Source organism: Lissotriton helveticus, chromosome 2_2 (genome assembly GCF_964261635.1).
Source record: "Lissotriton helveticus chromosome 2_2, aLisHel1.1, whole genome shotgun sequence".
NCBI lineage: Eukaryota > Metazoa > Chordata > Amphibia > Caudata > Salamandridae > Lissotriton > Lissotriton helveticus.
The window spans coordinates 387,641,488-387,660,197 of record NC_136060.1 but is presented as its reverse complement, the minus strand read 5'-3'; the positions used below and the strand labels follow the sequence as shown (position 1 = coordinate 387,660,197).

The 18,710-nt window shown below is 49.9% G+C and overlaps 1 protein-coding gene across 1 annotated transcript in view; it reads left to right on the top strand.

Moving 5' to 3' along the window:
- NSD2 (nuclear receptor binding SET domain protein 2) overlaps positions 1-18,710 on the top strand; it is a 1,080,265-nt gene that overhangs the window by 657,453 nt on the left and 404,102 nt on the right. Inside the window, exon 15 of the mRNA XM_078678610.1 lies at positions 4,311-4,467. Within this exon, the coding sequence (XP_078534736.1) occupies positions 4,311-4,467 (157 nt within the window). The remainder of the gene's footprint in view (positions 1-4,310; positions 4,468-18,710) is intronic.

Here is an 18,710-nt window from a genome sequence, read left to right as displayed (position 1 = left end):
CCCTCACCCTCACTCACCCTCAACCCTCACCTCACTCACCCTCAACCCCTCACCCTCACTCACCCTCAACCCCCTCACCCTCACCCACCCTCAACCCTCACCCCACTCACCCTCAACCCTCACCCCCACACCCTCACCCCTCACCCCCACCACCCCACCCACCACCACCCACCACCCTCAACCCCTCACCCTCACCCACCCTCACCACCTCACCACCTCACCCTCACCCCCCACCCCACACCACACCCCACTCACCACCACCCACCCCACCCCTCACCACCCCACTCACCCCACCCCCCACCCACACCCCACCACCCTCACCACCCCACCACCCCACCACCCACCCCACACCACACCCCACCTCACCCCACCCTCACCCACACCCACCCCACCCACCACCACCCCACCCCAACCACCACCCCACCCCACCCACCCACCCCCACACCACCTCACCCCACCCCCACACCCACCACACCCCCACCACCCACACCCCACCCCACACCCCCACCCACCCACACCACCCACCCACCCACCACCCACCCCACCCCACCCCCACACACCCACCCCACACCACCACCCCACACCCCACCCACACCCCACACCCCCCACCCACCCACACCCACCCACACACCCCCCCACCCCACCCACCCACACCCCACCCCACCCCACCACCCCACACCCCCACCACCCCCACCCACCCCACCCACCCCACCCACACCCACCACCCACACCCACCACCCCACCCACCCACCACCACCCACCCCACCACCCCCACCACCCCACCCCCACACCACACCCCCACCCACCCCCCACCCACCCACACCCCACCCCCCACCACCCACACCACCCCACACCCACACACCCCACCCCACCCCACCCCCACCAACCCACCACCCCCAACACCCACCCCCCACCCACACCACCCCACCACCCACCCACACCCCACCCCCACCCCACCACACCACACCCCACCACCCACCACCCCACACCCACCCCACCACCACCCCACCCACACCACCCACCACCCCACCACCCCCACCCCCACCCCCCACCCACCACCCACCACCCACCACACCCACCCACCACCCCACCCCACACCCCACACCCACCACCACCCACACCCACACACCCCACCCACACCACACCCACCCCCACACCACCCACCACCCACCACCCCACACCCACCCCCACCACCCCACCCACCCACCCCACCACCCCCACCACCCCACCCACACCCCCACCCCACAACCACCCACCCACACCCCACCACCCACCCACACCACCCACACCCCACCACCCCACCACCACCACCACCACACCCACCACCCCACCCACCCACACCCCCACCCACCACCCACACACCCACCCACCACCCACACCACACCACCCCACCACCCCCACACCACCACCACCCCACCACCCACCCCACACCCCACCCACCACCCACCCCCCACCACCCACCCACACCCACACCACCCCACCACCACCCACCCACCACCCCACCACCCACCCCACAACCCACCACACCACCCCCACACCACCCCACCACACCCACACCCCACCACACCCACCACCACCCACCCCCACCCCACCCACCCACCCCACCCACCACCCCACCACCCCACCACCACACCCCCCACCCACCCACCCACCCCACCCCACACCCCCACCACACCCACCCCCACCCCACCCCACCCCACCCCCACCCACCCCACCCACCACCCACCCCACCACCACCCCACCCACCACCCCCCACCCACACCCACCACCCCACCCACCCCACCCACACCCACAACCCCACACCCAACCCCACCACCCACCCCACCCCACCACCCCACACCCCACACCCACCCCCCCACCCCCACACCCCACCCCACCACCCACCACCCACCCCCACCCCACCCCACCACCCCACACCCCCACACCACCACACCCACACCCACACCCCACCACCCACACCCACCACCACCCACCCACCCACACCACACCCCACACCCACCCCACCCCACCCCCCACCCACACCCACCCACCCCCACCCCACCACCCCCACCCCCACACCCCACCCCAACCCCACACCCACCCCACCCACACACCCACCCACACCCACCCCACCCCCACCACCCCACACCCACCCACCCCCACCCACCCACCACAACCCCACCCACCCACCACCCACACCACCCCACCCCACCCCACACCCCACACCCCACCCCCACACCCCACACACCCACACACCCCACCCCACCCACCCACCACCCTCCCACCCACACACCCAACCCCCACCCACCACCTCACCCCACACCCCACACCCTCACCCACCCACCCCTCACCCACCACACCCTCACCCCACCCACACCACCCTCCCCACCACCCCACACCCCACACCCTCACACACCACACCCCACTCACCCCACCCACACCCACACCCACCCACACACCCCCACACACCCCACCCCACACCCCACACACCCACCCACAACCCCCACCACCCACCTCACCCACACCCTCACTCACCCTCACACACCCACACCCACACCTCAACCCCCACCCACACCACCCTCAACCCCACCCTCACTCACCCTCACCCCCACACCCACCCACCCACCCTCACCCCACCACCCACCACCCTCACACACCTCAACCCCTCACCCTCACTCACCCTCACCCTCACTCACCCTCACCCTCAACCCCTCACCCTCAACCCCTCACCCTCACTCACCCTCACCCTCACCCTCACCCTCACCCTCACCCTCAACCCCTCACCCTCACCCTCACTCACCCTCACCCTCACTCACCCTCACCCTCACTCACCCTCACTCACCCTCACCCTCAACCCCTCACCCTCACCCTCACTCACCCTCAACCCCTCACCCACCCTCAACCCCTCACCCTCAACCCCTCACCCTCACTCACCCTCAAACCCTCAACCCCTCACCCTCAACCCCTCACCCTCAACCCCTCACCCTCAACCCCTCACCCTCAACCCCTCACCCTCACTCACCCTCACTCACCCTCACTCACCCTCACTCACCCTCACTCACCCTCACCCTCACTCACCCTCAACCCCTCACCCTCACTCACCCTCAACCCCTCACCCACCCTCACCCTCACTCACCCTCAACCCCTCACCCTCAACCCCTCACCCTCAACCCCTCTCCCTCACTCACCCTCAACCCCTCTCCCTCAACCCCTCACCCTCACTCACCCTCAACCCCTCACCCTCACTCACCCTCAACCCCTCACCCTCAACCCCTCACCCTCACCCTCACAACACATATTGTGTTACAATAGGTGTCACATTTGCGAAAGATAAAACTATTGGCATTGTAAATAACAAAGCTATTAATTTCGCTATTTTCAAAACAAGCACATAAATAAAAAATGTGTCCTTTACAATACCAATAGCTCAAACTTTCCTAATGCGAGACCTATTGCATTGCTGTGCTTCTCTCCCCTGCTGCACTCTCCTGCTCTCTAGAGATGTGGCCTAACGACCAGAGCTGCCATCTAAGTCACGTAAATACAAAACATGTTGCATTCCAAATGCTATAGGTGTCACATTCGCGAAAGTTATAACTATTGGCATTGTAAATGACAAAGCCATCAATTTAGCAATTTTAAAAACCAACAAATAAATAAAATATGTCATTTACAAGACCAATAACTCCAACTTTTCTAATGCGAGACCTATTGCATTTCCAATGCTTGTTGAAAGCTCTGGTTGTCCCGAGTGCGGAGTGAGGTCTCTCCCGCCTCCAGACGCATGCCAGTCCAGCTTGGAGAGCAGGGCTGCAGTCGCTATTCGTTTTCTAATATTCAGTGTGGGGACTTTGAGAAGGCAGCCCCTGGCCAGAGGTACAACAGAGTGTGTATTGCAGAGGTAGGCCACGCTCAAACATTGTAAGTAATAGGCGAATGGAAAACAGATTTTTATATGTTTTCGGAGCATACAACCCTACGACTGATAAGTATTGCAAAATGTTTCTACCTGTGTGAGCTGGTAAAATATTGCATCTTCCGGGACGAGCTTCATTTAAGTGTGTGTGTAAGTGAGAGAATGTGCAAAACCACATCCATGCTTCAGTAAAGTAGGTTTTGAAATTATTAATTGAGTTACTTGCACACTCTTCCTAGTGAATAATTGTTTTCCTAATGGTGGCAGTTGTGATTTCAGGGCACATATGCTATTAAACTTGTATTTGTGGAATACACAAACTATTATTCCCTTTCCAATGTAGTATTAGTTGTGCTTTGCTGGCTGTTTTGATGCATCTGCTGCATACCTGAACAAAATGATTTCTTTTATGCAGGTGGTAACCTTTTGTGCTGCGAGTCATGTCCAGCCGCATTTCATCCAGATTGTTTGAACATTGAAATGCCGGATGGGAGTTGGTACTGCAATGATTGTAAGGCAGGAAAGAAACTTCACTTTCAAGACATTATCTGGGTGAAATTGGGAAATTACAGGTTTGTTTGAACAAAAAATTCAAAATACATCGATGAAACATTATGAAAAGTATTAAAAACAATGTGAGCATACAAAATACCTGCACTTAACATGTAAGCACGGTGAGATGTTGGCCTGGTATATGATGTTCACTATTCTAGTGAGCGTGTGTACTCCATGAGGGCTCACAAATATGCTTATCAGGATTAATATCCGTTCTTTCAAGTCGTCATATAGAGGACAAGACTATTCCAGGTTGCAGTGTAACATCTTTATTGTTTTTATAGTTGAACATGGACAGCCGACACGTGTTTCGCCCCCTCTTGGCGAATTGCGCCGGGGCTTTCTCAAGGCTATTTTCACATATATAACATATATTGTTTCTGTTTCCAATTTTGAAGATATCCAAGGTACATTAGGTTCAATATTCGAGAAGCAAAATGTTATTCTATGAGTTTTTCAGAGCTGATGGCGCTGTTCGGTCCCTGCTCCCTGTCCTCGGTCTTCGGGTTTTTTTGCGGGTTAAATCCCAGGCTTGAAAGAACGGATATTAATCCTGATAAGCATATTTGTGAGCCCTCATGGAGTACACACTCTCTACCCTTTTAACTTGCATCCCTATATGAAGCCCAAGAGGTCCAGAGCTTCGAGTGTGTCTCCATTCTCCTATAAAAGCAGCTTATTAAAGCGCTGTTTAAGCCTTGGTATCCTTGGACCTTTCTTACCTTGCCTGCAACTATTCTAGTGAGCACCTTGCACCAGTCCAAACAACCCTTATGGTGATGGTTGTAAAGTCAATCTTATAGACTAGCTATCCTAGTGGTAGCATGGACAAAAGCAGTCTTAAGCTAAACTCAAGAGGGCATGTGAAGCCAGCTGTTTTACCATATGCAATCCCTTTAATACCAAATGAAAGGACACCACACAGGTTATATATTCAAAATATATATGTATTTATTTCGGGATGCGTGTGCAGAGTCTAAATGCGCACGCGTGCACACAGAAGTCAATGGGTGCGTAAAGTTAGAAAGTTAAAGATTTAGGAGTCTTCCGACTGGACTAGGAACTATGAAACTAGGACACTAGGTTAGTCAATCTTCACAGGAGCACCAAAGTACTCTCGTTACCTCACCCACAGGAAGCGGGTGCATAGGTCCCAAAGTGTGTCGGGTTTCGTCGTGAATTCCTATGGAGCCTTGGAGAAAAGATGCTGCAGGCGACCAGGAGAGAAGAGTCCGCTTGGATCCAAGGGCGGATCGAGGATGAGGAGTACCTGAAAGCAGAGGGGACAGAGTCTGGGTCACTAGCCAGTGACTAGGATGGACCCAGGCGATGTCGGGAAGCAATCAGGTGATGCCGTGAAGCTTTTCTCTGCAGCCACGTGAACCAGGAGGTGTCGACGACGACTAGGAGCTGGATATGGACTGTCCCACGAAGGATCTCGCTGTCGGCGGTGTCTGCTTCCGGATTGGAGTCAACAAGCCTTGACAAAGGCAATCCACGCAGAAAGGGAAGATGGCTTCTTAGTCAGACCAGTGTGCAAAAATTCCTAGGCAGTCAAAGGCTTTCAAATAAAATAAACAAGTGAGCGACCCAAGACAAGGACAATTGAATAGCTGAAAAAGCTGATCTAAAATCATCAAATTTTAATAAAAATGAACATGTAATTAATACAAAAATAAGACACCTGCGGTGAATCAATAATAATTGAAACTAAATAACACAATAATAAAAATTACAAACAATTAATACATTTAAAAACATGGTACAGTATAAAATTATGACAGGAACACCAATCGTGGGGGTGTCCGACAGAGTTAACAATGCAATACTCGACGCGCGTTTCGGCGAATTAAAGCTTTCTTCAGGAGCCACAAAACAATTTCGTACGAACCAGGGATTAACTCGGGCAATGCTCATAAGTAAAATTTGATGTACCAAATTGGATCTGATGTAAATACACGTAGACTGCGATCCTAAATAGGGTATGCTGTCTGTTGGAGGTTCATATTAAGAGCCCGAATAGGGATGAGTCTATAGAGCGATGTTCCTAAAAACTGGACATTTCTTCTATGGTGGTGCCGAAAACGATGATCACGACGTTTAGACCATAAAGACTTAAAACACCTCTCAATGGAGTAATAGTATTCGAGTTCAGTTTAATCGAGTTAAAATTGATCCAAACAATGTAGAAAATAGTGTTACCGACACCCGGTAAGCTGCATCACTCGCGCTACGGAAGACGCATCCACTTTTTGTATCCCGCATCAGCCAGGTCCAATCCGCCGCTACGGATCCTGACAACACTATTTTCTACATTGTTTGGATCAAGTTTAACTCGATTAAACTGAACTCGAATACTATTACTCCATTGAGAGGTGTTTTAAGTCTTTATGGTCTAAACGTCGTGATCATAGTTTTCGGCACCACCATAGAAGAAATGTCCAGTTTTTAGGAACATCGCTCTATAGACTCATCCCTATTCGGGCTCTTAATATGAACCTCCAACAGACAGCATACCCTATTTAGGATCGCAGTCTACGTGTATTTACATCAGATCCAATTTGGTACATCAAATTTTACTTATGAGCATTGCCCGAGTTAATCCCTGGTTCGTACGAAATTGTTTTGTGGCTCCTGAAGAAGGCTTTAATTCGCCGAAACGCGCGTCGAGTATTGCATTGTTAACTCTGTCGGGCACCCCCACGATTGGTGTTCCTGTCATAATTTTATACTGTACCATGTTTTTAAATGTATTAATTGTTTGTAATTTTTATTATTGTGTTATTTAGTTTCAATTATTATTGATTCACCGCAGGTGTCTTATTTTTGTATTAATTACATGTTCATTTTTATTAAAATTTGATGAGTTTAGATCAGCTTTTTCAGCTATTCAATTGTCCTTGTCTTGGGTCGCTCACTTGTTTATTTTATTTGAAAGCCTTTGACTGCCTAGGAATTTTTGCACACAGGTTGTTTACCCTGCCCTAGGAGTCTATTATAGCATTACCCAGGGGGACCTTGTTATTTACACTTTTCTTAGTCAGACCAGCAAGGTCTGATGGGCTGCGCCTTTTCAGGGGAGCAAGGGCCAGTCTGGAGCAACCAGACCAGTGTTGGAATTTCAAAGGTTCGTCGTCACAGAGGCCACTAGCCAACGGGCAAGTGACCGGACAGACGCGTCGAGCAGGAAAATGCAGAAGGGCCCCACGCAGAACTTCGGTGCAGTTGGTGCTCGGGGCTGGGGCTTCTCAATCCCCAATGCACATTTTCGAGGGTGCCTCAGAAGTTGAACGGAAAGCAATTAGCTGGCTTTCCAAGATGGCTGGTCCCACGTCTCGCGTCGCCTCCACGGGTCTCAGCTTTGCTGTGGCTGTGGATCGGGCTGAAGGAAGACTGGAAGTCCGGGTCTTGTCAGGCTCTGTTCTCGGGCTCCGGCAGGAGCGTCGACAAAGCAAACCGTTGATCGCTTGATGGTGCCTGCTTGTGGAGGGTAGTCACTCCTTGAACATAAGGGAGATTCTTCAGTCTTCTACGTCGAGTAGGATGTCGAAGGTCCAGAGTTTTGTATCAGAGTTTCAGTCAGGATATCTCTAAAGTCTTGGGACTCAGCTCCTACCTATATACCAAATCTAGGGGCTGGATTACCTGCTAGGTCCCTCCTATGGGTGGGACCCAGGAAGGGGGTGGTTACACCCCTTTCCCTTTGTCCAGTTTCGCGCCAGAGCTGGGGCTGGAGTGCCCCAGCACCGGTTTGAACTGGACTATGCATGGGACACCTTGTGTGCCCCAGGCAGTGTCTCATTTCTTTCAGCCCTCCCTGCCCCAATACACTATAGCCTGTCTGGGGTGGTGCTAGAACCTCCCTGTGACAGGAAACCTATTGTCCAAGCCTCCCTCGCTGGAAGGACTCCCAGCAGCAGGAGGTCAGACTTGTGTCTGTGGCAGCAGCATCCATTTTGTGATGCTGAGGCTCTGGTTAACTTTAACCAGGATTAATGGAAGTAACATGTCTTCTCCCTCTAGAAGGGTGAAATGCTACCCCCGTCGCCAGAACTGGCAAGGGGGTAGTATTCCAAAGCGTATGACACCTCACACGACATGTTTGGATAAAGCCAAACAAAAGTTAGCATTTAACCGTGAGGTTCATAATGCACTTGAGTATTTGGTATGGCTATATCATAGAACTGCTATAAGGACATGGTTCCGAAAGCTGCTGACAGGCTCAGCTCATGCTAGAGCCTCATCTCACATAAAACCAAGCACTCTGCCTTCAGGATTGTTAAGGCCTGCCATAGGAGTGACTTATAGGTGTATATGCGTCTATATATAAGGATAGGTATAGGAATACTATGCCTAAGCAAGGGGTGATTACACCACCTTGCCCCAGCTGAGGGATCAGCCAGTTGTGTCAATTTGGATGGCCAGCCAGGGGTGGCAAAAGATATGCTGCAGCCCCTGGTAGACTTTGGGTGCACCTATGCACTGGGTACTTATAGTACACTGTACAGGGACTCATAAGAGTGACCCAAATCCCAATTGGTGATGTACCTAAAGTACATGGTGTGAAATTTAGAGAGAGAACAGTAGGGCTGTGGGTCTGATTAGCAAGCCCACAGCCACATTAAGTCGAAAACCAGTGAAGCAAAAAGCAAAAAATGGGGTGACCATACAAACCCTACAAACACAAATTCTTAATTTCTGATGGATACATCTAGCTGCAGATTCCTCATCATGTGAATATTCTCTAGTGTCAGACTAGATCCAGAAACCTTAAATCATTTTTCCTGTGCGCTGGTAGGGTGTGTCGTGCAGCACCACTTATCTCTTCTGGCACAAGTCCGGTGTGTAGAATATAAGCACCACCCATGTCTACTGACATAAATTCCTTTCTTTCTGCGCCTCTTGGCACAGATCCGGACCATCTCCTTGGTCTTTTGACCAAGCCTTTTGTTACAAAATTATCCTGTGTGGAAGAGAAAAGGTCACCCCCCTAAAATGTGGTTTACACTGTGTAGGTAATGTCGCAAACAGATGTTTGTGACTGACCTTTGCAAAGTCTGTTTGCAATCCCTGGGATAGTACTCTAAGGCCTGCAACGACTGCATCCAAATTATCGCAAAGACCATATGGACAACTTTACCGCGCCAAGTCGTGACTGGTCGTAGTCGAAATGAAGTTCAAATTCATGCTCCTGAAGTATTTCTGGTGACAGATCGTTGCTGTCGAAATCTTCAGGTTAGACCAGGAAGCAGGACAAGAAGTTGAAGAGGGAATTAATCCCTTCCTGACCCTCAGACTCCAGAGAGGGCACAAGAGCTTCAACATACCTCCGGTCTCTCTGCTGATTCAGAGTTTGATCCTGGTGCACCCTGAATTCCCAGGTACTTAGTCGTCACAGCAAGTAGTGACCTTCAGAGAGGCCATGCTTTTTTTCTTTCGCACTTTACCTCCTCCCTTTGGCGTGACTCTGAGTACAAGTATCCATAATAGCCTCCAGTAGGACTCCCGCTAGTGCGTCCTTCCTCGCCCATCTGTGCCCCTTGGATCTGCATCAGTTTTATCACTGGCTCAAACAAAGGGTTCAGTTCAGGCTCCATTCCCTACACCAGTTCTTTTCTCATCAACATTGGAAAAGGATGTGCAGCCTATTTTGCAGTCAGACTCCAACGACTAAGATTGCGCCCTGCTGCGACTAGCCTTTGTGCAATCCTTTAGATTCCGATACTTTGCCCTTTCCACATGGTGGGGTACAGACTTTACGTAATGTTTTGGGTACAGACTCTGAGAATGATAGCTGTGATGTGGAGGACGACTGTTTACCAGTATGGCAAAGAACACTGGTATGAAGAGCTTCAGACCGCCATTGGGCTGAAAAAGTACTCGGATATGTGCCTTGTCTCCTCCTATTCCTGCCATGGAGGAATGTGCCTTTTTAGATCTCGCTGAGCCAGCGCGCATGCACTGTCAGCGAGACATTTAGTAAGCTTAAAGCGGGTTTCAAAAGTGCTACCCACCTCATGCTTGCAGGAGACCAGCTTGCTAGAACGTGCACAGCACTTTTTCACGCGCGCGTGTGCGCAGAGCTCGCGTTTTTGTTGTTTTTTAAATTATTTATTTGCGTCACGGCCGCGCGTCCAATGCTTGTTATTTAGGGCTTCACAGTATTTTTTTAAACTCGCTGTGGAAGGTGGAAAGCGTGACGTGACTTGACAGAATTAGAGCTCACGAGCTGCAGATCGGATCGCAAAGGCAGGGTGTGTATGACGGCGGTGATCACAGAAGAGCATTAGTTTATGGCTTGGAGCATCTGCATCGCCAGAGGAACGACTTTTTTATTTTCTGTCTGGTCAGCCTAACCTGTTCACTGTATTTGCTCTAGTAATTCGTGCCTCCATATAATTGTTGATGTTGCTTGTTACAAACTGCGATTGCTGAAAGATTCACCAAATCATCTGTAAATTTAATTAGTTTTTACGGTGCGGGTGTAATTTTCTAGGTTACTCCAACTCCTGGTCTTGGAGACGTCTTTCCAGTGGGTGCAGTAAATTCTAAGCTGTGTGCAATGTGGTGGCGCCTGACATTTTGCGGAAGAATGTGTGACCACACTTTAGTCTTTCAGCAACCACTTCACTTTTCATTTCAAGTGGCTCGGTAATGCAATTTTAAAATCAATACTACCAGTGCAGCTACTCTGGAACACTTTACACCTTCTTATTTTATGCAGATACGATTTATAGTGCAGACAAAGGACTGTGAATCTATGTGAACAGTTGCTGCTCTTACTTTTTTTGAGCAACATTATTGTGACTAACTGAGCTCAGCGCCACAATTGAGGTGTCCACTAACAGCCAAGGTGGGGTGTGCCCTGCCTCGGATTTCAAATTTGTTGTCTGGACAAATCTTATTCCCCGCCATATGTCTGCTGCACTGGTTGGCCTGTCGTCCGGTCCTATTTTGGATCCCGTGGCAGGACTGGGTGCATTCTTGCTTCCCTGCACATTCTGATATACCCTTAAGCACCCACAAAGCTTATTCTTCAGCCACCTCCTTCATCTACCAAGAGGTGCAGTCCCTTCTTTGTACAGTAGGTTAATCTTTGTACAGTAGGTGAATCCATCTACCGCATCGGTAACAGGCCTTTCAAAGTTTATCAACTGTGCACAAGGTACCTCTTAATCAGTGCACCTCTAGGGAACACTTAATAAAACGGGGACAATAAGCACCTGTTTAGCCATGCACTGTTCTAGTACCAGCATGCACTTGAAAAATAAATAGGATAGCCGGGGGGTAAATTGTGTCCTGCATTAAAGATCTAATTTGACTGGAGACGAGAAATTCGTACATTTGCAAAATCGGATCCTGCAAATAATTTCATTTAGCTACATAAATCAAGTTAATTAAAGAGGAAATAAAACAGTGGAGTAAGCATGTAGTCCCACCTATATGTACCTGTGTGGTTCTTGCAACTCTAAGGATCTCCATAAAGGACTAACAAAATAGTGAGAAAAAAAGCCAGAATCTGCACAGTCCGGTAGCACAAAATCATATTTTTCCACAATTTATGGACTGCTCGAAACAAGTGCGAATATGAATGGCTTTTTTTTCTGCTTTTGCAACTTAGCTCTAGAAGTCCTTCATACGAAGACTAAGGCTAGGCGTATATTCAGAGTAAAGTGTGCCCTTTCAACTGCCAGAATCTTTTAGTGTAAATGGGCAACAACTTAAAACAAGATGCCCTAAAAATACAGTAAGACGGGGACTCATGTTACAGATCTATCATAAATGAGCGGAACACAAGTTACATTTTAGACAGAATGCAAAATGTAAAGAGATTAAAATTGTAAAGATACACGTTATTTATAGTGAATCTCCTTGATGCAATATGGGCAAATCAAGACAGATTTTGCCGCAACCCTTTTTATGACCGCTAAAAAAGTATTTTTGAAGTGGTGTATTGTAAATGAAAATGCCAAAAAATGGAGAACTTCTTTGAAGCTGGTGTTATGCACCTGTCTCGAGCAAAAACTCCGCTCAGGTCAAAAGCTAACTACTAAGACGACAAATCTGCGTATTTTTTTCTTTGTTTGGGGGCCCAGGAGGGCAGTTATTTTAAGCAGTGACTGACGGCTGAACTTGTTGTCGGTCTGTGCCAAGGCGCCCCACCAGCCGTCTGCCTACGCTCCGGCTGCAGCACTTGCTGTGCTGTTGGTGTCTGTTTGTTGGGTGCGTGACCTCTTACTCGTGATTGTTGCAGATTCAACTAGGCTTTTACTTCTATTAAGGGTTTCACCAGCCCTGGATTCATCATTGTCCACACGCTCTTATCTTTTGCTTATTTCTATTCTCAGGCAGATTACGGAAATTTTAACGTGGTGATTTATTGCACCTCAATCGTAAACCACCACTTTGTCTACTTTTTATTTAATGCATGGTCGTGCACACGTACAAAATGTGCAGACGACTCAAAGCATTCAGTAATTTCACCGTAAACGATGTGTGAAGTGAGCAGGCACAATCAGAAAAATCAGAAATACACTGCAGAATTTATGTAGCACTTCCCAGTCATGACTAGGACATTAAGTACCTAGATTAGTATTGGTTTCCTGGATGGCCTTTGGGACTGTTGGGTTGAACAGAGTGTTGGTTTTAGGATGACCTATATGGAACATGGTGGGTAAAGTGTGTGAGAGGGAAATGTGTTCTAAATGTGTTGCTATGTTGTCACAGTGCCTAAGCACGCCATTGTGAGTCAACAGGGAGCGCTACTTCCACATTGGAACTGACTGCATTACCTGATCTCAGATTACCAGGCCCACAAATCTCAGACCAGATAATCCCAGTTCCAGAACCACTTGTCCCAATTTAATTGGGTGCAGATCCCCACCAGGTGAAACAGGAGTCAAAGGCACAGCCCAGCCTCTGTCTGACCCCTGCAGCACCACAGGGGAGCAGACAACACACACCCCTCCCCCACATTGTCCTGCCCTATTAGGTCTCGCTGAAGAAATCCCGTTAGGGATGCTTTGGCGAGATTAAAGTAAGGGCTTTCAAAAGTGCACCCAAAGTGCGGATCAGGTACAGTGCATGTGAGCACAACCATGCGCATTGTGCACAGCCTCCGTTAACCACCAGACACTTCGTGCGCGCGCTCCGCCTCTGCTGCCACACGCATTCAGCTCACCAGGCTGAACACCTCCTTACTCCCCCCATATGCTCGCCCGCCAATGTTCCTCCCAACCTTCCTTTGATCTCCGCCGTGAGTTCTCACAGGCTTCTCTCTGCCCCCTTCCTTTAATGGCCCTCACCCTCTCCCTTGCTCACTTTGCCACTGGATTCAAGCAAGCCGGGCTGAAGACGGCTGGAATGCCAGAAACCGGTCCTCGGAAGCTTGTTTCCGGTCCAGGGAAGACGTGGCTTGGCAGTTCGGGCTGGACTGTTCCTATGAGGCACAGGGTCAGACTGATTTGCATATAGCCATGTCTGAACTGGGGTGGCAGAGTGGGCTAAAGAACGGTGATGGATTAAACCCAGATCTTTTGACTGGGTGTGAGTATGTTTGATTCAGATGCTCCGTCCATCACCACCCCCTTTTGTACTGCTTTTGGCCGCCATAAGTGTGGCAAGGTATGCTCTGACGTGAGTCCCTTGCTCAATTTGCCACTGGATTCAGGCAAACCAGGCTGAAGACGGCTGGAATGCCAGAAACCGGTCCTCGGAAGCTTGTTTCCGGTCCAGGGAAGACATGGCTTGGCAGTTCGGGCTGGACTGTTCCCATGAGGCACAGGGTCAGACTGATTTGCATATAGCCATGTCTGAACTGGGGTGGCAGAGTGGGCTAAAGAACGGTGATGGATTAAACCCAGATCTTTTGACTGGGTGTGAGTGTTTGATTGATTCAAATGCTCTGTCCATCACCACCCCCTTTTGTACTGCTTTTGGCCGCCATAAGTGTGGCAGGGTATGCTCAGACGTGAGTCCCTTGCTCACTTTGCCACTGGATTCAAGCAAGCCGGGCTGAAGACGGCTGGAATGCCAGAAACCGGTCCTCGGAAGCTTGTTTCCGGTCCAGGGAAGACATGGCTTGGCAGTTCGGGCTGGACTGTTCCCATGAGGCACAGGGTCAGACTGATTTGCATATAGCCATGTCTGAACTGGGGTGGCAGAGTGGGCTAAAGAACGGTGATGGATTAAACCCAGATCTTTTGACTGGGTGTATGTGTTTGATTGATGCAGATGCTCCGTCCATCACCACCCCCTTTTGTACTGCTCACCCTCTCCCAGCACAGAGCGCTCATCGCTTGTTTTCTGATGTATTCTCGTCGTTGGCCTCTGAATCTTATTTATCTTCTCTCGTACTCTTCCATCTCTCGCCTTTCTTCTGTTTTCTTTACTATGGCTCCTCAGTTTATCTTCCTCATTCTCCTTACCTTCGCATTTTATTTTATTATAGTTTCTTTGCCGCTTACTTCATTTCTCTCTCCTGCTTTTCTCTCCCATTCTTGCACACTTTTTTTCGCTGTTTATTAGTTTTCTCCTCAGTTTCATTCTATTTGACTATCCTCTTTTTCCTATTCTATCTTTTCCAGTCTTGCGCCCTTTTCTGTCTTGTCTCTTCCTCTCATTCGCTGTCACCCTCCTGTTCTTTCTCTCTCCAGTGATCCGTTTTTTTAACCATCCTTCCCTCAATCCCCTTCCTCTTTTCAGTTCCACGTTTACTCGATCTGTTTTGTTCTTTTCCATGCCACCCTCCCTCTGCGCCCTCTCACCATAGTCTTCCCAGAACACGTCTCTCCTTGGTGGAGAATGCCTCTCATTTCTAAAAGGGAAGTCTCATTTTCTGTGAATAGTGAACTGTGCCAACAATACAAATGGGTTGCCGATGCGAGCCCAGGAGTTCTGTATGCGCACACCACCCCCCGTCAGTATCACTGCAACCACCACCAGTACAATTCACCTCACACACTTCCCATTAATGGACCCAGCAATGTCTGCAGCTGCAGGAGGCGGCGGGGTCACATTCTGGGTTGGAGAAGCGTTAGGGTGGCTATGATGTGCAGAATGGTGGCGGCATGGAGGAGGGAGCATCTATCCCAAATGGTTTATTCAGATGAGGGAGTATCGGTCAATGACGTTCAACCTCTCGCACGCACCCATCGAAAAATAGCCACTGACTTATCAGGCAACAGATATCAATCTAGAACCGTGCCATCACACAGGGACTGGTCGTCTTCCCGGCTCGTGCCCGCATTACAAAGTCGTGAAATATTTCCAGATCTGATATCAATTCAATATATTCCAGAGGCATGTCATCATATTCCAGAACCGAGTCATTTTCAAGAACCCTGTTCTGACTACAGAGCACTCTCACCGGATCCAGAAATCAGGCATCATCCAAGAAACATGTCTTGGGAATCCTTACATCATTTCATAGCCCTTGCTTCGTAATCCAGAACCCGTCATCATTCCAGAAGCGTGGATTCATTTCAAGAATCTTGTTTTCATTCCAGAACATCCTTCACCATTTCATACTCATTTTATACTCATGGCTGCAAACCAGACATTGTTAACAACAAGAAAACAAAGTGCTTTCTAGAAACCTATAAGCAATTGTAAAACTAGCGGAAATACATAATATAGTCTCTCTAGAGTCTGTGTGTGCCTGTGCGCAGGCACGTCTAATTATACTTAAGTATATACTAATTTTTTTATTAGGCCTCGCTGAACCAACGCGCATGCGTAGCTAGGAGGTGCAGCAATCCCGCGCCTGCTCTTTGACTGAGGTAGGCTAAACAAGCAGTGGCAAAGCAAATAGGACTCTCCTATACAAAATCTGTTGGTTTTGTCAGTGATATGTTTAGCCATGTTGTACAGCAGCCTGGCTGTAATGCAGCACAGCTGAAAGTAAAAAAAACAAAGTGCTTTGATAAACACTCGTGCCCACTCACCTGAACTCGAACTTTTAATGTTAAAATAGAAGATCACTTTAATTTACTGCCCTCATAACAGACCCCTTGCAGTAGCTCTCGTTGTCCTCTTACCAGATCCCTTGCATCTTCCCAGCTATCGCCAGATTCCTCACTCGCTCCCTGTCTCGTCACCATGACTCACTCTCTCTACCCGTTCATAAAAAAACGCTCAACCTCGCTTTCCTCTCACTGGGAACCTCACATTTACCCTCGCAGTCCGGTTACCAGATTCCCACTGCCGTTGTACCAGATCACTCCTTGCACTATCATTCAGTGTCCCATCATTAGAGACTTGCTTCACCCTAATGTTCATGCCAGTTCCTTCATACTCATTCCCACTGTCCTCTTACCAGATCACTCACTCACTGCCCAAGCAGACACTGGTACATCCTCCTGTGACCTATGTGAACAGTTCCCTTTCACACAAAGCCTTCGCAGCTCCCACGCATTCACGTCCCCCCCCCCACACCTTTTCTCACACCTCCTGCTTCTCATACAAGCCTAGCCGTGCACTTCTTGCACTAACAGCCTTCTCACGCACACTTCACTCCCGCTTCGTTTCCCTTTTATTTTTCTGCCCCAATGCTTTTCGTTCACTCATTTAACAGAATTATATTGTTTTTCCCTACAAAGGGAGGGCCCCCTTTACTTTGTAAAGAAGATATGTGTTGTCTTTTAAGCAGGTATCTAAAAAAAAAATGGGTGCTGCTCTGAGATGCAATTCTTTCCAAATCTCATGTGCAAATTACATGACCTTTAGATACAGAGCTCAGTGTGAACGATAAGGCTTGTACGCACACAACCATACACAACCACACACAACCAACCACACACGTACACAACCACACACGTACACAACCACACACGTACACAACCACACACGTACACAACCACACACGTACACAACCACACACGTACACAACCACACACGTACACAACCACACACGTACACAACCACACACCCAACCACACACCCAACCACACACCCAACCACACACCCAACCACACAACCCCACACACACAACCCCACACACACAACCCCACACACACAACCCCACACACACAACCCCACACACACAACCCCACACACACAACCCCACACACACAACCGCACACACACAACCGCACACCTAACCGCACACCTAACCGCACACACAAAACCGCACACACAAAACCGCACACACAACCACACATGCAACCACACAAACACACACAAGCACACACAAACACAAGCACACACAAACACAAGCACACACAACCACACACACAACCACACACACAACCACACACACAACCACACACACAACCACACACACAACCACATACACAACCACACACACAACCACACACACACACACACAACCAAACGCACACACAACCACACACAACCACACACAGTCACACACAGTCACACACATACAGTCACACACATACAGTCACACAACCACACACACACAACGACACACACACAACGACACACACCCAACCAAACACACACACACACACGCACAACCACACACACACCCACATCCACACAGTCATTCCATACTTTCACCAGGCACAGACACCATCAGTCGTCATTGCACGCTTTCACCGGGCACAAACACCACCACCATCAGTGCACGCTTTCACTGTGCAAAAACACCACCAGGCGTCAGTGCACGCTTTCACCGTGCAAAAACACCACCAGCCGTCAGTGCACGCTTTCACTGTGCAAAAACACCAGCAGCCGTCAGTGCATGCTTCCACCAGGCACACACCACCAGACGTCAGTGCACGCTTTCACCAGGCACACACACACACACACACACACCACCAGCCGTCAGTGCACGCTTTCACCAGGCACACACCCACCACCAGCCGTCAGTGCGCGCTTTCAGCAGGCACACACCACCAGCTGTCAGTGCACACTTCCACCAGGCACACACACCACCAGCCGGCAGTGCACAATCTCTACAGGCGCACACACCACCAGCCATCAGTCCACACATCAATTGTTAACGCATCCACAATTAACTATTGTAGCAATCGCAGTAAAAATTGTAATTCGCTCTGGATTGAATACAACTGACAGCTTATGTTGAGCAGTGGTCAACCTTTGGTGCCACGCCTTGATGAGGTTTACAAGCTTCTCTGTGGATGTCTATGCATCCTTAAAAGGACTGACTATTTGACAGCTCTTTACTTTTTGGCGAAAAAGTGAGGTCAACATTGAACATTTCAAATGGAACAGAGCCACGGCACAATTCTTCTGCTTTTTCCCCTCCACAAGACAATTCCACAGCAATTACAGT